General features: G+C 33.4%; 1 protein-coding gene across 1 annotated transcript in view; it reads right to left on the reverse strand.

Annotated features, from left to right (window-relative positions):
- Positions 1 to 26,264, reverse strand: part of EEA1 (early endosome antigen 1) — a 155,923-nt gene that overhangs the window by 55,212 nt on the left and 74,447 nt on the right. Inside the window, exons 6-12 of the mRNA XM_024257216.3 lie at positions 25,900 to 25,939; positions 24,903 to 25,016; positions 24,160 to 24,281; positions 23,096 to 23,251; positions 14,425 to 14,541; positions 4,494 to 4,832; positions 189 to 338 (exon numbers count right to left, since the gene is read on the reverse strand). Of these exons, the coding sequence (XP_024112984.2) occupies positions 189 to 338; positions 4,494 to 4,832; positions 14,425 to 14,541; positions 23,096 to 23,251; positions 24,160 to 24,281; positions 24,903 to 25,016; positions 25,900 to 25,939 (1,038 nt within the window). The remainder of the gene's footprint in view (positions 1 to 188; positions 339 to 4,493; positions 4,833 to 14,424; positions 14,542 to 23,095; positions 23,252 to 24,159; positions 24,282 to 24,902; positions 25,017 to 25,899; positions 25,940 to 26,264) is intronic.

A 26,264-nucleotide genomic window follows, 5' to 3' on the forward strand; every position in this document is an offset into this window, starting at 1 on the left:
AGAACTTCAGGGAATACAATTACAACAAAACGACTTAATGAAGTTAATAAGCAGGATGTTGCTACTGGAGAGCAATAAATTTGCACTTTAAAAAGTCCAATTAAAGCTCTGACAATTAACAGATTGATGAATCATAATCATGTTAAAGATGCCTCAAGCCTATCAGTAAATTGAAAATGCTAGCTTACCTGCTCTTCCAACCGAGAAAGTTTGAGTTGTAAATCAGCCACTTGCTGTTCTTTATCCATCAACTTTTCACTTGAAAGCTGTCTCTGTTCCTTCAGCCTACCATGAGCTTCCCCTAGTTGGCGCTCTGTCTCCAGAAGTTTGCTATGTAACTTTAAAAAAAGAAAAAAAAATGTATGTACATATGTATAAACACACACACAGCACCACCTACTTTCCAAACAATGTTTTACTTTTCACCAAAATAAGTAAAAAATATCTTAATTTTCATGATACTTTGGGGAAACCTAAGATTTTATACAGTAATTTTAACTGCAACTGAATTTTAATCATATATTATAATGAATCACATAAAATTATGGTTAAACATCACAATTTTTGTTTTTGTGTTATATTACTGCTCTCTTAAAACAAATGCAGGCTCTTGTTTGGATATAAGTGTCGGAATTTTCAGGAACTTAAAAGAATAAAATACAACTTAAAAATTAAGACACTTAGTACACACTCAGATCTATTTTACAGTATTGTTTAAAGTTCCACAGTGATTCTTGTTGGTTTTCCATAGCCAAGAACTACTACAGTTAACTTTTTACATTTGGGTATTGGATAGTGCCCAGTGCATTCCCAAGTCCTCATACTGGCACATAATTTCTAAATAAAATAGAGGAAATGATCATATATATAGATATATATATATGTAGATCATATATATAGATATATATACGTATATATATCATATATATATATGGTGACCCTCTTTCATTAACTTTACAAATGCCACCCAATTAAAACTAAGGGAGTTAAGAACCATCACGAGTAGTCCACCCCTGTTATACATACGCTATCCTAACAGCAAATCAGTGTTCCTTCCTGCCTCTTACAACACTTTCTTGCCACTAGTTCGCTCTCACTAATCCCTCTGTCTGGAAGACACATCTGCTTTCAAACTGCCACCTGTCAAAACCTATCCAATATTCCCAATTCCAAGTACCACCTCTCTCTAACACAAAGATTTCCTGATCACATAATTGGATTAAAAATTACAACAGCTGAAGTACTAAGAGGGGGGAACAGAAGAAAGAAACTCTTCCAATTTCCCATAATATATAGAATCCTTTTATTATAATTCTCATAATCTTTAGTATGATAGATAGTACTTGCCTTATCCTCTCCATGATATTTACACAATTATTAAAGGTAGGTACTGTTTCTTATTCATTTATGTATCCCCTAGTAAATGAGGGATGTGTCTTTTAGAAAGCATAAATGCAGCCAGGCACAGTGGCTCAGGCCTGAAATCCCAGCTACTCAGGAGGCTGTGGCAGGAGAATCGCTTGAACTTGGGTGGCAGAGGTTGCAGTGAGCTGAAATCTCGCCACTGCACTCCAGCCTAGGCGACAAAGCGAGACTCCATCTCAAAAGAAAAGAAAAAGAAAAAAAGAAAGCATAAATGCAAAATTTGTTTATCTGAACTAAAACTCAAATATGTAAGTTAGTTTAAGTTATTCATTGATATCCCCATGGCTCAGTTTCCTTCCATTATGAATGCTTACATTTATTCATTCATTCACTCACTAAAACACAGGCAGATTAACAAGCAAAATGCTGGCTGGGCACGGTGGCTCATGCCTGTAATCCTAGCACTTTGGGAGGCTGAGGAGGGTGGATTGCCTGAGCTCAGGAGTTCGAGACCAGCCTGGGCAACATGGTGAAACCCCATATCTACTGAAATACAGAAAGTCAGTCAGGTGTGGTAGCATGTGCCTGAAGTCCCAGCTACTCAGGAGGCTGAGGCACGAGAATTGCTTGGACCCGGAAAATGGAGGTTGCAATGAGCCGAGATCATGCCACTGCACTCCAGCCTGGGTGACAAAGTGAAACTCTGTCTTTAAAAAAAAAAAAATCAAGCAAAATGCCAGGCAGTAAAAATAAAAAATGAGTAAGAGACGGTCTTTGCACCAGAAGAGTTCAGAGTCTAGTAAAGAAAGACATAAATTATGATAATAAACTATATTATGGTGTAAGTAAAATATTAAAGATATGTACATGCTTAAGCTATCTTGGGTGTGGGGAAGCAGTGGCATGTTTAGAAAGGATTTTTAGGGAGAGTGTGGGGGGGGGCGGGTGAGGGTTGAGAAATTACCTGTTGGGTACAATGGTTACTGTACGGGCAATGGGTACAGTAACAATCCAGACTTCAACATTACACAATACATACATGCAAGAAATCTGCACTTTTACCCCCTAAATATATTTTTTAAATTTTTTCAAATATTTAACTTTTATTTTAGGTTTAGGGATACATGTGCAGGTTTGTTATATAGGTAAATTACGTGTCACAGGGGTTTGGTGTACAGATTATTTCATTACCTAGGTAATAAACATAGTACCCAATAGGCAGTTTTTCGATCCTCACCCTCCTCCCACCTTCCACCCTCAAGCAGGCCTGGCTGTCTGTTGTTCCCTTCTTTGTGTCCACATGTACTTAATATTTAGCTCCCACTTTTAAGTGAGAACATGTGGCATTTGATTTTCTGTTCCTATATTAGCTCGCTTAGGACAATGGCCTCCAGCTCCATCCACATTGCTATAAAGAACATGATTTCCCTTAAAAAAAAAAAATTATAAAAAGTGACAAGTAAATAGTATCTATCAAGGTGAAGAGGAATAAAAAGAATATTTCAGGTCAAGAAGACTGAATGATACAACAAAAGCAAGACACAGCACGCATGTAGGAAAACACTAAAGACACTTCCATATTCTTGCAGTGAAGAATAAGGAAAAGAAGGGTAAATTGCTGAGGATGTGGGCCAACAAGATCATTATGGATAGTGCATGTCATAACAAGGGGCCTCAACTTAATCCATTAGGCCATAAAGAGTTATTAATGGGCTTAAAGCATGCTTGGAACATGGTAAGATTTCCCTTTAATATAGATTACTCTGATGCCTATATAGAGGATCAATTTGTCAGGGGCAAGAAGGAAGGCAGATCAGTTAGCGGTTGTTAGAGTGGTTTAAGAGTGAGACAAGGAGGACAGGGCCAGCAGAAACAGGGAAGAAGAAGACATGTTACAGAAATATTCTTAATTCTTCTGATTCACTGTATCATGGAACTCACAGTCCAAACTCAAAAATTAGTATTAGCATATGTGAAGTGCTTACTCTAATTTCTGAAATATAACTGAAGCTCATTAAATTACTAACATAATCATTATTACTATTATTACTAAAGGATAGAAAGCCATGAAAATTATTAATTATAGTAAAATAAAGTATCACTGCCATTTTAGAAAAACAGCTGAACATTATCAAAAAAGTAGCTGAGACTTGAATATCCCCCAATTTCCATTTTCAAACAATTTTCAATGTTACCTAAAGCAATAATTAGAACACAGGTATTAAAAAATTAAGTTAACGGCAAAGTCAAAACTTGTATTAAACTTCATCTGATAGCCACTATATTATTAACCTGTACAAAATAGTTTTTGCCTTTAAGCTAGATTTACCTACACAAAATACTTTTGTATAGGTAAATAATATAGTTCAAAATATGAGCTATATAGGTAAATAATATATGAATTGTATATAATATATATGATATGAATAATATATGAATTATATATCAATATCATATGAATATCATGATATATTGTGTATATATTATATATATAATATATTTCATAAATATATAAATATATTATATATTTCATAAATATTTAAATATATTATATATTTCATAAATATTTAAATATATATCATATATATTTCATATATATATAATTCATATATTATTTACCTATACAAAATAGCTGCAGCATTAGGGCTGATTTACTTTCTACAATATATCTAATTTTTATTTATTTTCAAAAAAATTTTCCTTAAAACACGTTTTTTTAAAATATCCAATTTGTATGCTATTTGTTTTATAATAATGATGCTTTTAAAATTTAGTAAAAAAAAAATTTCAAATGAAAGAATGGTCAACAATTCAAATTAATTATAATAGCTAAAACCTATTGAGTACCTACATGCTCCAGGTACCACCCTAAGCAATCAATTTATAGTATCAATTCATAAACATTTCCCCACAAAGCTGTAAGATGGATATTATGATTTTTTTCTTAAAGGAAACTGAAATTAAAAGAAATGAGATCTGACAACACTATAGGATATAAAAATTAAGAGTTAATCTTTTAAAATGACAATATTTTTTCAACATGAACTATATTATGATCAAATAACCATCAAGTACACGAAGAAGAAACCAGAGGGAGAATTACAATAAATAAAATTAACAGCTCTTACTTGATTAATTTCACTTTGGAGTTGTAACCCATGCTGCTCCTTTTCTTCTCTCTGTTGTTGTAGCTGCTTAAACTCCGCCTTTAGATGCTGGTACTTGGTCTCTACCTCAGATAATTCTTCTTTGAGCTTTTGAGTAGCTTCTCCTTTTTCACTTAGTTCTGCATGTATTCTATGCAGTGAGGTTTCAGATGCAGACAATCTTGACTGAAGCTGTTGACAATCTAGGTCTTTTTGATGAAGGGCTGCCTGAATATTCTTTTTACTCACAGATTCTTCATTATGTTTCTCCTCTAACTTAGTATAGTCTTGTTCTTTTTTCAGCAAGTTTTCTGTCAAGGACTAAAATATCAATTTAACAATTTATTTCCTTTTCTAATATTTTTAATTACTCCAATTACTCGAACAATCTTTGGAGCAGTACTGTCTCCTACTATACATTTTAGTCAATATTAAAATATAAAACAGTGACAATGTTCTAGTCAAGAATTAAATCATTACATACTAACTTGTGATTTCAGTATTGGTCCACTTAACTAAAATCTACTAATACAACTTAAAAATTGCCAAGCAAATGTTGACATAAAAAAAAAATAAAATCTACTGGATTTTTTAGGTTATGTGACATATTTATATTCTTCCATTTGAGTTAAAAACTGAAACTACCTTTCTACCAACAAATTATTTTGAGTAACAATATACTATGCAAACTTTGATTTTTCACTGTGCAATTTCATAGTTGGTAAGAGCTTTAGCACGGCAATATCATCCACTGTTCTAATGCACCTAACCTATTGATTGCATCTTTTTATGCTCTTCTTGTTAAAGACCAAGTTTTGGAGTCACAAGCTAAGACTAATTCAAATTTTTTTTCTAGGTGTATTAAAAAATGATCTAAAGCTATCACTCACCTGCCTTAAATTTTGTCATTTTACTCAATGCTATCAAGTATAAAACATAAAAATAACACTTCTAATCAAAGACCTGGATCAACCAACCTAATCTAATGTCAAAGCCTGGTCTCAGTGGGGTTGTAAAAATTAACACTAAACATTTTAAATAAACATATTTAAGCAAAAAATATGGATCAGAATTTTAACTAAATTCTGTAAGACATCCAGCCAGGATAAGAAGCTACTGTAAGTACCTGGTGAGTCAGTTAGTGGACCTTTAGTGTACGAACTTATATGCAGTGTGCTGGAAGGGGATGATACTGAAATAGGAAAGAACAATCAAAGCCTTCATACTTTAAACAGAATATACTCTAAATGAAATACACACAACTAAACAAACAACAACAACAACAACAAAAACCTTTCTAAGAAAGTTAAAACATAATGCATGAGTCAGAATGAATAGAAAAGTGTGTCAAATTTCTTAAGGCACAATTTTTTTAAAAAATGAGCAAAGTCAAGGGGAGCTAACTAGTAAGATCATCTAAATACAATGAAGTTTGAGCCTGGTTTTAAAAGCGATGGGAAAAATCATGGAATACATACATATGATACATGCCATCTGCTCTATATAAATGTATAAGACATGAAGGAAAAGGCAAACAAGTTTCAGGTGGGGTGACAGCAAAACCCTATTATTTCACAGGGGATAAAAGATCTTTATTGCTGCATTCCCTAACATGGGAAACGCAGCAATAAAGGTTCTTGAATATTTGTCTAAGAAAAAGTAAGCTAATGTTACTTATCAAACGGTAATATACTATGGAAAAGCAGTGTCCAGAAAGATGATAAAAGTATGTATAAGAGAGGCCAGGTGCAGCAGCTCACACCTGGAATCCCAGCACTCTGTGAGGCTGAGACAGAAAGATTACTTGAGGTCAGGAGTTAAAGACCAGCCTGGGCAATATAGCAAGACCCTATCTCTACCAAAAGAAAAACAAATTAGCCAGGCATGGCGGTATGCACCTATAGACCTAGCTACCCAAGAGGCTAAAGCAGGAAGCATGCTTGGGCCCAAGAGTTCAAGGCTGCAGTGAGCTAAGATCACGCCACTGCACTCCAGCCTGGGCAACAAGAGCAAGACTCTGTCACAAAAAAAAAAAAAAAAAAGAGTACTTATAAGAGAAGATGACAGACAGACTTAAAAGAAGAGCAACCATTAAGTTTACAGCAAAATTAGCTACAAGATGTGTGCTTTGACTAAGCAACAAAAACAGAAAAAAAGACATAGAGCCAAGAAAATTACAGAACAAAAATAATACTTCTGATTCAACTGTTAGAAAAATTATCTTTTTATAAACATTTCTTTGTAATTCCAAATTTTTCTTGACATAATTCTACATTTGTTTTGTTTAGAAAAACAACATTTGTTTTAGAATTTGTAAGCAAATTATTGATTAATCTATAAATCATCTTTTTTTTTTTCTTTGTCTTTTTTGAGACAGAGTCTCGCTCTGTCGCCCAGACTGGAGTGCAGTGGCGTGATCTCAGCTCACTGCAAGCTCCGCCTCCCAGGGTTCACGCCATTCTCCTGCCTCAGCCTCCCCAGCAGCTGGGATTACAGGCTCCCGCCACCACACCCAGCTGATTTTCTTGTATTTTTAGTAGAGACAGGGTTTCACCGTGTTAGCCAGGATGGTCTCTATCTCCTGACCTCATGATCCGCCCACCTCAGCCTCCCAAAGTGCTGGGATTACAGGCCTGAGCCACCGCGCCCGGCCGGCTATAAATCCTCTTTTGTAAAGAGAATTCTAAGTTACTGAATTTCATAAACGCAACCATGTTCACATATACTGAGAACTTGGGTGGAACATACCTTTTAAAATATGCTACAAAAATTAAGGCTTATAATGAGTTAGAGTCTTCTTTCCCACATACTTACTTAGAAAGTAACCAACTAATCCCACCTTTCTACACACCCTTGATACACCCTTGAGATAGTTTCACTGCTTTTTTTTTTTTTTTTGAGACGGAGTCTCGCTCTGTCGCCCAGGCGCGAGTGCGGTGGCACAATATTGGCTCACTACAAGCTCCGCCTCCCGGGTTCACACCATTCTCCTGCCTCAGCCTCCCAAGTAGCTGAGACTACAGGCACCCGCCACCACGTCCAGCTAATTTTTTGTATTTTTAGTAGAGACAGGGTTTCACCATGTTAGCTAGGCTGGTCTCGATCTCCTGACCTTGTGATCTGCCTGCCTTGGCCTACCAAGTGCTGGGATTACAGGCATGAGCCACCGCGCCCAGCTGATAGTTTCACTCTTTAAAAGGCAAAAATATATGGCAACAACTAGGGACTGTTTAAAATTGCCTTGTCCTAAAAAAATTAACCAAAATCTACCAGCATTATTACACACATGAAAGAGAATTAAATTTTCTTTAAAAGTACCGAAACCACTTTCTTTCTTTGTAAAAGAACCTAATCCACTCACACTTTGTAATTTTTACAGGCAAAAGGCTACCTATATTTTATTATTAAAACTTTTCATTTTTATTATGGTTTTCCCATGGAATCTGAAGCAAAATATTATAGTGAATACAAGGTTTTTGAAGAGTGACTTTTTAAACTATAGTGAAATTCATTAAAAAATAATAAGAGCATTTTCACTTCTCCATATTAATCTTTACAATAAAATATGAGATGGAGATTTACAGATGAGGAAGGTGAAGTTGACAGAGCCTGATATGATTGGTCAAATGGCAGAATCATGGATTATGATTCTAAATCCAATAAATTTTTCATAACACAATTGAGACATTCAATAAATCAATTTATACTCCCTAAAATATATCCTATTCGAATTTAAATTATAAAATGCATGTTAATCCTATGTTATAACCTAATTATCATTTGGGTAGGCAAAATTCTTCCCTTCCAAATATCCAGTCCCTTTTTATTTTCTCACCAATTGTTATCTCAATATATATTCTTACAGTGACAATTTCCCTATATTACGCTCCATTTTCCATTTGTTACTTGTTCAGATAATGAAATGAATATAAAAAGAGTGCCATTTTTTAATGCTTCATAGCTTACAAAGTTATTTCAGAGATCTCATCTCACTTGTTCCTCAGAATAGCTTCGTGAGAATGAACAAATTAAACTACTTTGTAGCTCGCCAACGTCTCTTATTTTATGAGATACATATGCTCTTACATTGTTCTATGCCTTTTGTACACCCAGCTCTCAAAATGAAATGTCTTAACCTCTCTGCCATGTGAAATGCTCCTTAGCAACCTTAAAGACTCAGCTAAAAAGTTATGTTTTATACAAAAGCCTTTTCTGATTCACTAGGCAGTAAATTAGGAAAACTCTCACCTTGGTCTTGACCCAATCCTGTATCACAACACTTAACAATTAAAAACAACAACCAGCCGGGTGCGGTGGCTCACACCTGTAATCCCAGCACTTTGGGAGGCCGAGGCAGGCAGATCACGAGGTCAGGAGTTTGAGGCCAGCCTGACCAACATGGTGAAACCCCGTCTCTACTAAAAATACAAAAATTAGCCAGGCGTGGTGGTGCATACCTGTAATCCCAGTATACTCAGGAGGCTGAGGCAAGAGAATCACTTGAACTCGAGAGGTGGAGGTTGCAGTGAGCTGAGATTGCACCACTGCACTCCAGCCTGTGCAAAAGAGTGAGACTCTGTCTCATTTAAAAAGAAAAAAAAAAACCCAACAACAACCCACATTCACTAAGGTGCTTACTAAAAGTCAATAAGCACTTTACCTTCTATTAATTTATGTAATGTTCCTATTAATCCTAAGAGGTAAGTGGGTATAATATATTTCTTAGCAGGAGAGTAAACAGACTTTCAGAGGCTTAGTGTCACAGCCAGTAAGTGGCAAAGCTGAGATTTAAGAATGCCTGTGACTACTGTACTATACTGTTCTTATCAATATACCACTTTGCAATGCAGTGGTAATACAAGCGATATAATAACTACTGGCCAAATCTGGCTCCCACTTTGGCATGTGAGCATCTTAGAACCAGGACTGGTGAAAAAGGAGAGCAATGGAGGACAGAAAAGGGATGAAGGGTGAGACCCAAAAAATATCTCTGTCTCTACCAATGACCTATATTATATTGTAGTGACCGTAGATAAGCAATATAATTTTGTTTAGAATTTATAAGGAAACAGTTAATTGAGCTGTTTAAATGTCAGAAGTTATTTTTATTAAAAACTAGGAAGAAAGTTTCTTCAATTTTTCCATTGTGTTTTTAAGTTTTCAAGGCTAGTAATTATAAAACACTGGTTTAAACCTGAAAACCTTGACATTAACACAAAAGCAATTATCTTTTCCATCCGTTATATATTACAATGTTACCTATCCACACTGATACTACCTGTGACCCACAAAAGCTGCCCAGGACATTTCATGTAATAGCCTTCAAACAACCAAGTAGAGAGATTCCAAATTCAAAGCACTTGAAAATCACCACTACCAATAATTATGGTTTACCAAAGACATGGGGTAAGGAGGGGTGAGAGAGGTAGATAGTGAGGATAATAAGAAAAGGCAGATGCAACTCTGGGCTTGCACTGACTGGTGACCAAATCCCAAACAGAGAAACCCTTTGGGAAAAACAAAACAGAACTGCGAAGTGTTAAATTTATGTAAGGCATTATTAAGATTAGTAGAAGGTCTTATTATGCCCTAATAAGAAATGTTCCAATTCTAACACACTAAAATAATCTTTATTCTATGTATTATTCATAAAATAGCCACAGGACTTCTTTCAATAATGTGCATGTGTGAATATACATACACACACACAACACACACAAAATGTGTGCCAGAGTATTTGACTGTACATTTCAGCTACCAATATCAAATCATGTCCTTTATTAGTAGCTTAATGTTTGAGAAATACATAATAACACTGATCATAAACACTCACTGCTTGCAAATTGCTACTCTACATATCCTGGTCAGCTTCTAAGAGATAGAAGGTAAGCTCTGGGTTCAAAGAAATTAAAAATCAAACAGAGGGACAAAGGCAAAACTAAATTACGTAGAAGTTTTCTACGTGTAGTTTGACAGGATATAAAAGGGGAGCAAGGATCCAGAGGTTTACTAGGGAAAAGCATAGCTATGAAAGATTATATTTTAAACATCAATCAACACCAAGAGTTGATGGGGAAAGGGGCAATGGTAAACTGGTATAATTACTTTGGAAAATAGCTGGAGGTCATCTAGTAAATCTGAGCATGTGTCTGCCCTACAGGACAGGAATTTCACTTCGAGTATCTAACATAGAGAAATTCTTGTACAAATGCATAAGATTTATATATGAATGTTCATAGCTATAATATTTGAATATTTGTAGTAGCAAGAAAAATAAAAAACAGAAAGTATACATGGACCATTTCTCCTCCACACCAAAGTATAATAGAGTTGTCATGAAGAAAAGTACTCACGTGACTGAGTTATACTGAACTAGCCAGACTTTTTTTTTTTTTTATGAAAACACCACTTTTACTAGAAAGACCAACAAACTATTAATATTTGGACTTGAGTAGGAGTGAATCTGTCACTTTAAAGAATAGAATTGATAGTATTTGTTGCGAGTGATAAAACTCAAGCTTTCAAATACAGCTTAGAATTTTGGAAAACATGTATCCACCACCATGAGCTTGACAGCTTCCTCATATTTAAAGGCTAATCTGAGATTGATGGTGATATTGACAAATGTGACTGTTTTTAAATTGTACAATAAAATGTATCAAAATTTGGAAGATCTGAGTAACTCAGTGAACCAATATTTTCCACATGACTAATGCATGATGTTATAAAATCACGCACAGGAAAAGATCCACTCAAAAGGCAAGATAGACCAAATTTTAACGTTACAGTGTACAAAAAGTCCACTGACTCGGTTTCAGATTCTACATTGTAACTAACTTTTAAGACACTATTATCAAATTTGAGCACAGTATCAAATAAAGAAAGCCACAATTATCTGAAAAAGGTATTAAAATATTCCTTTCTTTTCCAACTACATATCTGTATGAGACTAAATTTTCTTCATATACTTCAACCATGTACTACAACAGATTTAATGTAAAGGCAGATATGAGAATCTATCTGTCCTATATTAAGCTAGACATTAAAGAGGTTTCCAAAAATGTGAAACATCACAACTATTCTTGCTGAATTCTTTTGTTTTAGAAAATGGTCATTTTTCATAAGAAATGTTATTTATGTTAATATTTAATGAGTTAATGTTTTTTAAATAAATTAATATTTTTAAATTCCTTTTAAATTTCGATATGGCAAGTGTCCATAGATATAACCTCACACAAAAATGGCTCTTTGGAGTCCTTAATCATTTTGAGAATGTAAAAAGAAGTGCTTGCCAAGGGCAGCAAATTACCCTGAAACTTCATGGCAGCAGCCTAAAACAATATCTATTATATCATATAGTTTTTGAGGGTCAGGAATCTAGAAGTGGCTTAACTGGGTGATTTCACCTCAGGGTCTCTCATGAGGTTACAGTAAGCTGCTGGCCAGAGCTACAGTTTCTGAAAACTTGACTAGGATTGGAGCATCTACTTTCAAGCTCATACACACGGCTGTTGCCAGGAGGTTTAATATTTATAGCTAATTATATTTCTCTTTATTCCCTTATACCCTATTTTTTTATTTCTTGACTTTTTCCTTATTATATTTCACCAAAATGTTAAGTTATTAAAACTGAACCAACACATTCACATCTTTGAATAAAAGGGTTTAAAAACTCTCTACTGCCCCACCACCAAAAAAGTAAAGACAAAGGGAAAAAGTATTAATATTAGTACCTCCCCTACCCCCAAACGAAATACTATATATTGCTCTTTTTTTTTTTTTTGAGATGGAATCTCACTCTGTGGCCCAGGCTGGAGTGCAGTGGCATGATCTCGGCTCACTGCAATTTCTGCCTCCCGTGTTCAAGTGATTCTCCTGCCTCAGCCTCCTAAGTAGCTGGGATTACAGGCATGTGTCACCACACCCAGCTAATTTTTGTATTTTTAATAGAAATGGGGTTTCACCATGTTGGCCAGGCTGGTCTCAAACTCCTGACCTCAGGTGATTTGCCCGCCTTGGCCTCCCAAAGTGCTGGGATTACAGGCATGAGCCACCGTGCCTGGCCAATGTTGCTCATTTATAAAGAAACAATGCAGAAAATACTAACATTTAAAAATACAAAACAAAGTTGAAGGCTTATCTTCCTGATTTTAAAACTTATTACAAAGCTACAGTAATCAAAACAGTGTGGTACTAGCATAAAGATGGACATAGAGTCCAATGGAATAGAATAGAGAGCCAGAAATAAACCTTTGCATATATTGTTGCTATGGTCTGAATGTCTGTGTCCCCCCAAAATTCATATACTGAAACTCTAACCCTCAAGGAGATGGTATTAGGAGATGGGGCATTTCAGAGGTAATTAGGTCCTCAGGGTTGAGTTCTCATGAATGGAATTACAAAAGAGGCCCCAGTGAGGTCTCTTGTTCTTTTCACCACGTGGGACACAGTGAGAAGGCACCATCTATGAACCAGAAAGCAATGTTTCACCAGACACCAAATCTGCTAGTGCCTTGATTTTGAATTTCTCAGCCTCCAAAATAGTAAAAAATAAATTTCTATTGTTTATAAGCTACCCAGTTTATAGTATCTTATTATAGGAGCCCAAACAGACTAAGACAATGGTCAAATAATGTCTGACAAGGGTGCCAAGATTATTCAATGGGGAAAGGACAGTCTTTTCAACAAACGTTGCTGGGAAAAATGGATATCCGTGTAGAAAAGAATAAAATTAGACCCTTACCTTATACTATATACAAAAATTAAATCAAAATGGATCAAAAACCTAAACATAAGACCTAAAAATTAGAAAACTCTTAGAAGAAAACAAAAGAAAAGTTTCATGACACTAGGTTTAGCAATGATTTTTTGGATATGACACCAAATAGACCTTAGCAAAAATGAAAGCAGATAAATTAGACTACATCAAAATTTAACATTTCTACAGAATGGGATAAAATATTTGCAAATCACATATCTGATAAGGGGTTAATATCCAGAATATATAAAGAACTCCTACAACTCAATAACAACAATGAAACCCAGTTTTGTTGCATATGGCCAGCAAGCACATTAAAAGATGTTCAACAACGTAGTCATTAGGGGCATGCAAATCAAAGCCACAATGAGATACCACCACCCTATACCCATTAAGATGGCTACTCTGAAAAAAGAAAAAGAAAATAAGTGTTGGTGAGGATGTAGAGAAACTGGAACCCTGGTACAGTTGGTGGGAATATAAAAGGGTTACAGCCACTATGGAAATTAGTATGGCAGTTCCTCAAATAATTAAAAATAGAATTATCATATGATCTACCAATTCCATTTACAGGTAAAGAACTGAAAGCAACATGACAAAGAGATATTTGTACAGCCATGTTGAAAGTAGCATTACAGCCAAAAGACTGAAGCAATCCAAGTGTCTATCAACAGATGAATGAATAACATATATACATACAATAAAATGTCATTCAGCCTTAAAAACAAATTCTGACAGAAGCTATAACATGAATGAACCTTGAGGACACTATAAGTCAGTCACAAAAAGACAAATACTGTTGGATGTAGTAACCCAAGGTTGAAAAAATTAAAAAACAACATTTTTAAAAGACAAATACTGTATGGTTCTATTTATATGAGGCACCTAGGGTAGTCAAATTTTAGAGGTAGAAAGTAGAATGCAAGCTTCCAGGAGCTAGAGAGAAGGAGTAATGCAGAGTTAACAGTTACAGAATTTCAGCTTTGCAAAATGAAAAAAGTTCTGGAGATTGGTTTGCACAATAATGTGAACATATTAAACACTAAAAAAAAAAAGTCACATTGTACTATGCCAATATATTTTTTAAATTATGTAAGATTAATATTTAAAATACATAAAATCAATTTGCTATTATATATAGCTTTAAAATCTCACCTGATTTTTTTCTGTTAATTCATTAACTGAACTTTTCAGTTTTTGTAGTTCCTGTACATATACAGCAACTTCCTGGGGGCCTTTGGCAAGTTCACTCCTTAGCTGGCTTATCGTGGCCTAACAAAACAAAACAAAAATTAAAGCAAACTAAATTTTTTAAAAGATAAAAAAATGAAAGTATATAAAGGTTTTAAGAAAACAAATTTTTTGTTGTTGGAATTTTCAATTTTGTTCTTTATCCTGCCACCTATACTGCCACATTATGCTTTTTTCAGCTTACCACAAATTTTTACAATTTATCCAAGATGCACAACTTCATTTATTTAGTAATATATAAAATGAAAATTTGGCATCCTACTTTAAGTTTCTGAAGTATCAAATTGCAAACCTAAATTTACTGGTTCTTAAACTCTATACTTCAATCTTCCAGAATTTAAAGATAATATGCCAGTTATATCTACATTTCCTCCCAACTTCTATAGCATAAAATTATCCTTTTACTTTAAGACATGTATATGCAAACATGCAACACAGAGCTTGATATTAGTGAATCATCTTTCTAAATTGTAATGACAATGTCTTTGTCCAGAGAAGTTACCAAGCTGAAGTTATACACAGCTTCCTTAAGCTAGATCACTATATGGTCAGGTATAACCATCAGGCATGAACTTGCTTTAGTGCATTTTAATTTTTTTTTTTTTTTTTATACAGGGTCTTGCTCTGTCACCCAGGCTTGAGTGAAATGGTACGATCACAGCTCACTGTAGCTCTGAGCCTGCCTGCTTCAAGCAATCCTCCCACATCAGCCTCTCAAGCAGCTAGGGCTACAGGTGTGTGCCATCATGCCCAGCTAATTTTTTTATTAGCAGTTGACACAGCTAATAATTATTAGTTGACACAAGGTGTCACTACGTTGCCTAGGCTGGTCCCCAACTCCTGGGCTCAAGCGACTCTCCCACTATGGCCTCCTGGGATTACAGCCATGAGCCACTGAGCCCAGCACATTTTAATATTTTAAAAAATGTGAAAATCACTTTTTATTACTAAAGCAACAGTTTTATCATTTAAAAATAATATAAGAGAAAGAGAGGTAAGCAAAGATCCTGGAAATAATAAATTTCTAATACATAAAAGCTGAACCATTAGAGAGAAAAAGTATTTTTTTTTTAAGTATGGTCTGCTGCAAATGACATTGACAAAATAACTTTCTATTATATTAATATTTCTAATATTGCTTATCGGCTTTACTTTCCACTTTATTTATAAAGTTAGAATCATTTCCAGTGTCTATTTCTTTATTACTGAATAAACTTTATAATATAAGATACAAGTTTTAAATTTTTTCTTAATACTTATAAATACTTATTCGTATCATATATTACAAATGAGTGCTTTCATCTTCAAGGGAGAAATCTCAGAAGGCTACTAACTTATCATGGCAACAATGCTATTATTTAAGAGATCATTGGCTGATCTTCTTTTGGAAACCCTTCCAGAATGTGTGGAACTTATTTTTTTAAGGGATTCTCAGTGGTGCTGTATCCTCATCCATTTTATGGCGGCTTTGATTTTAAGTTTTGGAAACCACCAAGTTTATAAAAGCAAGGTAAGTGACTGAACTGAAAGATCAAACACTTGGGCTTATTTTATTTTAATAATTATTTTATTTAATAACCATTTTATTTTAATAACTTGGGCTTATTTTAAAAATCAGAAGGTAAGTGATTGGGCTGAATGATCAAATTCTTGGGCTTATTTTAATAACCATAAATTAACAAAATTAGTTTTTTTAGTGTGTTCCAAATGGGCTAAAAGTCAATTAAAATAAGTTTCAAAAATGCTTTTAGGAATGGAGTATGTCTGAGATATGTGCATGGCCTGACCTTTTTGGGAAAACATTCACTTAAAAGTACAAATTCTGATGCAATGAAAGGCAATCTGTAACATTACCATACTGTTACACCTTATACACAGTGCTTCAGTATCATATGTAACAGGTGATATGTTAATATATATATAATCTTATACAATTCAAAGAAGAAAATGTTGAAATATTCATGTATTTTCAACTACACTCAAGTTAAAGGCCTACCCTAAAACCATCTGTCTTAAACTGAACATGTAACCTTGAAATGGATTTAGCTATTGTGAGTTTATTTCAAATTACTATTTCTAATAATTTTGAATCTCAAAATTTTTTTGTTAGTAGGGTAACAATTTGACTATTTTAACTTACTATGTTTTAATCATATAGCAAAAATGCCAATTTATTACAAAATAAAATATCACATTTAAATCCCTACTTGTAAATATCTTATCAAAAAAATTTGCACAGGTTCCTGGCACATAACGCACAGAAATAATAACAGTATATATTAAAATGCAAATTATGTGTATATCTCATTAAATATCATGATTTCATATTGAAGTTCATAAAATTTAGTAAGCCAAGTGTAAGGTCTATCTTGCTGATAAATTCCAACATGTAGAAATAAGAATTTCTAGTAAGAATAAGAATACAATTTTCCTTATTAAATAAGGAAAATGTAAAGCAAACATACTCCAAAAATATCCTATTTTATAGCTTTTTTGTACCAGATTTTATAGCTTTTAGATATGTTCTTACTGTACAAGGTTAACTAAAAAACTGGATATTAAGTGTATCATTTACACTTTGTACAACAAATTTGGATATTGTGAAAACTAAAATTTTTATATAGATAAATTCCAGCACTTGAAACTTTAAAATTTACTCAAGGGGACAATAAGGAAAGATTTGGGAAGACTTATACATCCAGAGGCCGACTTTAGTTATGAAGAAGAGGAGTGAGGAGAGTGAATTCTGGAAAGGCTTCCCCTTTTCTACTGCACATTATGAATCATTAATCTTTTACAATAATTACATATTATGTTTATATTTGGGGAAAAAATAAAGATTAAAAACAGACAATAATTACAAAAGAAAAAAAGTAAATACATTCCCTCTTCAGATATCACTATGGGTGAAGTTCAAAGATCTCTATTCATACTGACTTTCTTCTCTAACAGGCCAAGCTTATATGTGCCTTGGACTTTAACCTCCTCCTGGGAATCCTAGCTCCCACTGCTTAACTCTGACTCTTGCTTATTTCATTCTTCTCACACATATCCTCCAAGAGATCTTCCCCGACCACTCTAAAACTGTTCTAAAGTATTCCCACGTCCACTACCGCCCATATGTGCTTTATTTTTCTTCCTCGCAGCCCTTATTATTACCTAGCTTTCTATCATGATTCAGTGTACTTGTACAGTCTGTTGTTTGATTTCCACAAAGGATTAAGCCTTATGGGAGCAAGCATTCTGTCTTATTCAGTATTTTAATCCCCACACCTAAAGTAGTCCCTGACACCTGGTAGACCCAAAAAGACTCACTAAAGGAATGAGTAATTATACCTCCAAAGAGATAATAGATATTTATTTCCAAGGAAACAGTATATTAGATCCTATAAAAAGTTTGCACTTCCTTGATTTTCTGAAATGTTACTGAATTCTATACTGAATTTTTACTAAAAAACTTTACATTACAAAATGAGGAAAGATATTTCAAGCAAACATCCTGCTGGTGCATTAGAATTAAAATTATTGTTTTAATATGCTACAACTATAAGTAAATAATCATTTTAAAATGGTTGAAGCTATGCACGATTAGCAAAACAAAAATGAGCATGTCTTCGAAGCTCTAAGATTGCCTTAAAACATAAAATTGCCATATAACAATTGAAGGTGACACATTAAGGGTATTATTAATATTAAAAAGCCTCCCAAAGTCACATTACCTCAAGTTTAAGCATCTCCATTAGAAAGCAGAAAAAATAATAACAAAATGGTGGATGAAAGGTGGCAGACAAGACTGACAAAAGTACACACTGAGCACATAATTAAAATGACCAAACATGCCTACACGTCTAGTCTCTTAAATAAGCATACTTTAAAAGATATTTAAATACTTTCATAGCTATGCATGGGTATAATCATACTTATTCCATATCTACATGAACATTTTAGCACTTACAACTGGGATTCAAATGAGTTTATTTGGAAAAAAGTAAAATTCTTTAAAAATCATTTCCATTAAATACTACACCAAATATAAGTTGATTACAGCTTAGATACTTTCAATAATGTAGATTTGTATAAATATACTTTTTAACCTTTAAATCCTCAATTTCCAACCCATAACACAGCCAATTATTTATAAAGAATTTTCAAACGCTTTAGAATGAGATATTTTCTATATGCCTTCAAAAATACCCAGGCAAAAAGAAGTCAATGAATTCATAAGGTATGCCTTCAATGAAAATAATAAACACAAGGATATACATAGTTAATAATGTACACCAGATTATGTATCTTCAGCCCCAACTAGGTATACTAGTCAAATAAACATTTATTTGAGCTAAATGTTAAAATACATATTCCTAAAATTGCCATTAATTTGGTTTGAAATAAATGTTTACTTGACATTTTAAAGTAATTTTTTTTCTTTTTTTGAGACAGAGTCTCACTCTGTTGCCCAGGCTCGAACTACAGTGACATGATCTTGGCTCACTGCAACCTCCACCTCCCGGGTTCAAGGGATTCTCCTGCCTCAGCCTCCTAAGTAGCTGGGATTACAGGCATGCGCCACCACACACCCGGCTAATTTTTTGTATTTTTAGTAGAGACACGGTTTCACCGTGTTGGTCATGCTAGTCTTGTACTCCTGACCTCAGGTGATCCACCGCCTGGGCCTCCCAACATGCTGGGATTACAGATGTGAGCCACTGCACCCAGCCCTTAAAAATAAATTTTTAGCTTCTTTAATTCCTTTGTACGTGTTTTGTTTCTGATGCCAATATTTAGGTTTGGTAAAAACAGCAACATCTATAATAAAAATTGTTGTATTAAGTCCTATAATTCACTAACATACTTAATTGAAAATAACTAGAATTGAATTTTAATAAATTAATAAAACGTCACATATTCAGATTAAGGAAAAGCTAAAAAACAAACGCAGTTATAAACAAATAAATGAGATGAAGTAGTTAGCAATTTTTTTCATATGGAAATGGTATGACACAACTCAAAAGTATTTTAAGCTATTACCCAATACAAACATTACAACATACAATATGGCAAAATAAGAAAAGTAATTAACAGTAAGTATTAGGACAAGATTAATAGCACAAATTTACTTAAAAGGCAATCATCAGACCACCTAAATTAGGAGACAACATAACAAAAAGGGAATAACACAGGCTTTGGACAAAACCTGAGTTCCAACCCTAGCTTTTATATTAGGTGTGACCTTGAACAATTTACTTAACCTCATTGCCTCTCAGATTCCTCACATGTAAAACATACTTAATAGTTAACTTACAGGGTTGTAAGAAACAAATGAGACCACGTTTTAAGTGCCTAACATAGTATCCAAAACCTACTGGTGCTCAAAAGAGTAAGAGTTTGTTTCTAATAATAATATTATTCTGACTCTTAAGTTACCATTTCCTAAAGTTATTCAAAATATTTCAACATAGCCAAGGTCTCATTCATCACTACATATCTATTAATCCAATAGGTAATAAGTATTATTATTTTATTAAAAATATAATGAAATATTAAATCACCTATTCAGTTACTCAGCACAAATAAGTTCCTTTCTAAATTTATTTCCAAATACTTGAAAAGATAAATTTTTATGAAAATTTAAATGAAGACACAAAGAACTGATTTATAAGCCATTTTCCTTCTTTCCTAGAAATACCTTTTCTAGAAAAAAAAAAAAAAATCACCGTTTCTTACAAAGCCCTGTTTGCAGGAGGAGACGATGGAGGGAGACACTAAATTCTTTCACCTCCCTATCTTTCATAACTCTAGTCATAGAACGGGTGTGGTGACTCACACCTTTAATACCAACACTTTGGGAAACTAAGGCAGGAGGATCTGCTTGAGGCCAGGAGGTCAAGACCAGCCTAAGCAACATAGCAAGACCCCATCTCTACCAAAAATAATCTGTTAAATAAAGAAAAACAAAAAAACTCTAATCATAGCTTTTTCATCTTAAATGACTTATTCTCCTTAGATATAAAGGTATTTTAATCTACAATAGAAATATAAATTCATAAAACACTACAAATTCTTAAATACAAATTTATTAGAGTAACTCTTAAATATTACTTAGAAATGAGTAATTCTTAAATTAGAGTAACTCTTAAATAAAATATTACTTAGACATGTCTTCCCATTAGCAAGTTATATTATATTCTCACTTTTTTTTTTTTTGAAACAGGGTCTGCCTCTATCGCCCAGGCTAGAGTGCAGTGGTGTGAGCATGGCTCACTGCAGCCTCAACCTTCTGGGCTCAAGCAACCCTCTCACCTCAGCTTCCCACCTAGCTGGGAGTACAGGTACGTGCCACCACATCTGGCTAACTTTTTATAGAGACAGGGTTTCACCATGTTGCCCAGGCTGGTTAAACTCCTGGACTGAAGCAATCTGCTTTCCTCAGCTGCCAAAGTCCTGGGATTATAGAGGTGAGCCACCATACTCAGCCTATATTTTTTTAAATGCAAGTAAACATGTAAATTTATTTTCCTTGTTAATGTTCTATTTGTTTAAAAAGTATATGCATAACTCCAAAACTTGCAGCTGGAATAAGTCAGAGAGGACTCAGCTTTAAAATACATATTCCTAAAACTGCCATTAATTTGGTTCTATTTTAGTCACCATAATACATTTATTTTAAAATTTCAAATAGCATTTAAGATATTTTTTAATCAAAAGAGAGTGTATTTTTTTTTTAATTTGAGAAATACCAATAGGCAGACATATCTAAACAAAAATAGTTCTTACTGATACAAAGAAATAAATGACTGGGTTCACCCTGGTTTAGGTATTTTGACATTAACATCTGAATAGCACTTTTCCTCATGAGACTTCTTTGATTCAGCCTCTCCTTGATTCCACATTTGTACTTATAGATTAATCATTGTCTTCTGCTGATTAATAATACCAGTAGGACAAGAGCTTTTAACTGGCTTCAGTAAGTTCATGAACCACCTGAAATTGTTTGACAATTTTTGGAATTAAATGTTATTGGGTTACAAAGTGTCAATTTTGGAAAAACTGCATCCAATTATCAGAGGTTAGAGAGTGTAGTGTTAGGCATCATAAGGCCTTACATGCCTATGTGTGTTATATCCACAAACTTTCACCATCCCTTCCCATAAGATAAAGAAGAAAGATTTTTAAAAATGAATTAGACATGGGTTATCTATAATACTTATACCTCAAAGCTTGACGACATGTTACTATTTGTGAATAGAGTGGCTTTTAGATCACCAGTTACAAAACTCTAAGAAAGAGATTCAAATTAAAATGTTACAGTAACAATTTTTTAAACTGAAAATATGAAAATCAGAGGTCTACTTTACATAAGGGAGCTTAAAGACTACAAATAACAGTAGTCATAACAAAATGTCTCCTGTAATAAAGTAAAAAGGACAAAGGCTAGGATTTTTAAGCAAGTTTATGTATTATATATCTTAGAGTTTATTAAATGCTGACATAATTATATAAGGGATTTACAGGCCAAAGTCATGTCATGTAAGAAACAGTAGAACTGAAAATGTTTATCTTGGAAGAGAAAATACTCCGAATAAATATGAGCAGTCTTCAAATACCTCATGTGGAAAGAGGAACAATTTATTCTGTGTAATTCCTAAGGACAGAACCAGAACCAGCACATGTAAATTACAGGGAAACAAATGTCAGCTCAATAAAATAGACTTAGGAAGAAATATGCACACCCTACACCACCTAGCAAGGATTGTGGATCACTTATCAGGGTTGCCATAAAGGGAAGTCCTGGACTGAATGTTAGACTAGCTCCTTTTCAGACTTCTTTCAAATTCATAATTCAAAGTCCATCAATTAGAAATAAGCTTATGGCCAGGTGCGGTGGCTCACGCCTGTAATCCCAACACTTTGGGAAGCCGAGACAGGCAGACCATCTGAGGTCAGGAGTTCGAGACCAGCCTGGTCAACATGGTGAAGCCCCATCTCTACTAAAAATACAAAAAATTAGCCAGGCGTGGTGGCAGGCACCTGTAATCCCAGCTACTTGGGAGGCTGAGGCAGAAGAATCGCTTGAACCCAGGAGGTGGAGGTTGCAGCGAGCTGAGATCACGCCACTGCACTCCAGCCTGCATGACAGAGCAAGACTTTGTCTCAAAAAAAAAAAAAAAAAAAAAAAGAAATAAGCTTATTACAAAATAAGCCTTTCTTAAATATATTTTCTAAGCAAAATTGGTAATATAATTGTAGAAAATGCTATCATTCTTCCTTTAAACTCAATTACCATTTATCAACCAACCTTGAGTAAATTTAACCTTAAATATCATGTCAGCAATATATATCATTAAACAGAATAAAAATCTTCATGCAAATATTCCTGAGTGTCTAGCTTTATAAAGCAAAGCATACTGACTGTGAGACCCCATTGACTATAAACAAATATTATTCAGATCAAAAACGAAAGAAAGACAAATATTTTGATAGGCCATTCAGAAAAATCTCAAATCCTGGCTTCACTCAATAGTATACACTATACAAACTAATATGAATCACATTTAAGTACAATGAACTTCATTACCTCTGAGCTAGCATATTGTGACTGCAATTTTTTGCATTCATCTTTGAGTTTTTCAGATTCTCGTTCACGTTCCAAGGTCATGTTATCCATTAGTGTTTGAACTTGGACCAGTTCTTTCTTTAGCACAGCAACATCTTCTATACCAGGTCTCTGAAGCTGTGAAACAATACATTTCAATTAAAAATTAAAGTGAAAAACTAAAATAATACACATTTTTAGAATCATTTCACTACAAAGGAATCAAAAGGGAAACAATCATCAATATCAATTTTTAGACTTCAAACACTGAACACTGATATCTTCTCCCACAATAAGCCACTTCCTCTTCCCATCCTACCTCATATTTAATAGTATTAATACTCAAGGTGCTATATAGTAAATTCACAATTATCTTTACTACTTTATTTGTTTTCCTTTCCTTCACAAACTACATCTATTGGTCATAACAGTGACTTGAAAATGCTACATTCCTTCTTCTTCTATCCTAGGAAACTGGTAATAAAAATGAAGGAGCAAATGAAAGCATAGAGTTTGCTCCAGGTTGGATGTAGTTAATTTATATATTTATTGAGAGCTAAATAAAGGAAAGAAAGTCAAGGACAGATCCAAGATTATTAAGTCTTGGGAGAGTATTAGAGATGTATGGTTCCAATAACAGAAATACAGTAATGAGGAAACATGATTACTTTGATTTTATACTTGTTGAATTTGAAATTAAAGCTAGAAATTCAACACAAAGTACCCTAAAAGCAGATGGATTTATAAAACAAACATGCAAGAGAAGACCAGGATCAGAGATGCAGATATGAAAACTACTAAAATGACAGATGATATTTAGATAGAAACAACAAAAATGTTAAGGTAGTAAGTTATGTATCATAACATTCCATTTTTATTTTAAAAATCATATACAGAATATATATGCAGGTGGTAGAATATAGGGAATTGCTTATTTCCTGATTTCACTCAAATTATATTTTTAAACATTTTCCTTCAGGGTATGTATTTTATTTTTAATTTAGAAAGGTATAAGAGTACATCTCAATAAATAATTCCTAAATTACCAGTTCCGTCTTCAGATCTTGAATTACAGTTGCCTCTTTGTTTAATTCTTCTGTCAGATGTGTCACTTTTTGTTCAGCAGCTTCTCGAAGACTCCTTTCTTCATCATACTTTGACTTTATATCTAATTAAAGATAGTTATATAAATATTAGTTTAAGGGCAGGACAGTTTTGTAAGTTTCCATATATTACTCTGCATATCTGTATATCACTCTAATCCAAATTCACATTCCTTAGATAACCATAAATATATACAGTAAATTTATACTTCTAATTACATGAAATGAACTTAAAATTAACTGTTTGTCTACATAAATTCCACTCAACATTAAGTTAATAATTAGCATTTTAATGTATACTTAATCACATATTTTACCTAAAAGCACATGTTAAAAACATATATATGTGATAGTATAACCAAGTGTTACAGTTATACTACATTATTTACTTCACTTCTTTAAAATGTTCCTTTTTAATCTTTAAGCATGCCACAGAAGAAAATGTATCTTCTCTAAATTTCAAGAAGAATCTACAAAGAAACACCAGTCCTTTGAAGGAAGGCAGCTAGAGGACAAACAAAATAATTTACATAGCAACTCTGAAATCATTAAACTCCATTAATCACCATTGTAAGTCTATCACAAATGCTTTAACACACTAAAATACTATATTTATTGCTAGGGTATATAATGGCAAAAAGGTAATTAGATTGATTTATTGGCTAAAAAATTCTAACTCAATTTACCTGCAATTTCAGTAGCAAGTTGGGCTGCTTTCTGTTCAAATAAGTCTTTCATTTGCTTAATATTAAAATTTTCTGTTTGGGCTTCTTCTAATTGCTGTTCCAAAGACTGTAGTTCTACAAAAAAGTGTCACAGTTATTCAAATACCATGTTAATTACATACGCTAAATTGTTATTACTTATATTCATTACAGTTGTAAAGATGATCAACTTAAGTTTATTATCCAATTACAAGTAGAGTGTTTTGACACTTCAAGAAATTAAGTATATCTGCTTCATTTAAGGTACAAATCATAATTTACAAACATACAATACAAATGAAATGAATATTTAGAATCACTGCCAAATAATCTATAAATATTTTATTAAAAGTTATTTTGATTTCACATTTCACAGTTATTTTCCCATATCCATCAACTGACCAAAAAGGAATACGTTCTTTTTTTTTTTTTAAGAGATGGGGTCTCGCTATGTTACGGAGGCTGATCTCAAACTCCTGGGTTCAAGCCATCCTCCCCTATCAGTTTCCCAAAGTGTTGGGATTATAGGCATGAGCCACCAAGCCTGGCTCAAAAAGGAAAACATTCCGCTCCTCTGATAAAATTAGTTATAAAGCAGGATGTTGGAAATGGTTAAGATCTCAAGGCCTTTTAATTCATTAAATTATGCAGTCAACTCCTAATACTTCATCATAAAGAAAAGAAACTATCTTAATATAGACTTAAAATTTCATTAAACAACCATATTAATGTAATATTCCAGAAGTTTCTTACTTCAAAATATAATGAACTAAGAAAACTAAAATTTTAGTTAACTGATTAAATTATGAAGTTCACATGTAACTCTCTACACCTAGAATATGATCATTATCTTCACTGTTTTAGAGCCATAAAGCATAACCATGAAACAAAATTCATTTGGCAGGCTCAAAGAAAAAGAAAGGAAAACAAATAAGAAGAAAAAGAAAACTGAAAAAATATCTGCTTTAAGTAAAGTTACCTGCTGATGAATCAGTCACCAACCCATCAGGTTTGGCCTCCTCAATTAAAACAAAAGACATAAACAAATGAATTAAAAGGAAAAGATAATACTGTTAAAATGGTCAATGTTAAAAAATCTCTGAAAGTCACATTCTTTCAGGTAAGTAGTAAGATTCTGGTGAAAATTTAAATTTGGTGGTTTCCATTCTTCCAGATCTGTAAGAGACCAGCAGGCAGACTAGCATAATGATCTAACTTCAGTTTATTAGTTCTAACACAGATTTTTTTGTATGTTAATATATATGAAGTTATTACGGTCATCTTAAATTCCATGAATTCAGTAATAAATAAATAGCACAATTATTGTAATTATAAATATAGATT

This window comes from Pongo abelii, chromosome 10, assembly GCF_028885655.2.
Source record: "Pongo abelii isolate AG06213 chromosome 10, NHGRI_mPonAbe1-v2.0_pri, whole genome shotgun sequence".
Taxonomy (NCBI): Eukaryota; Metazoa; Chordata; class Mammalia; order Primates; family Hominidae; genus Pongo; species Pongo abelii.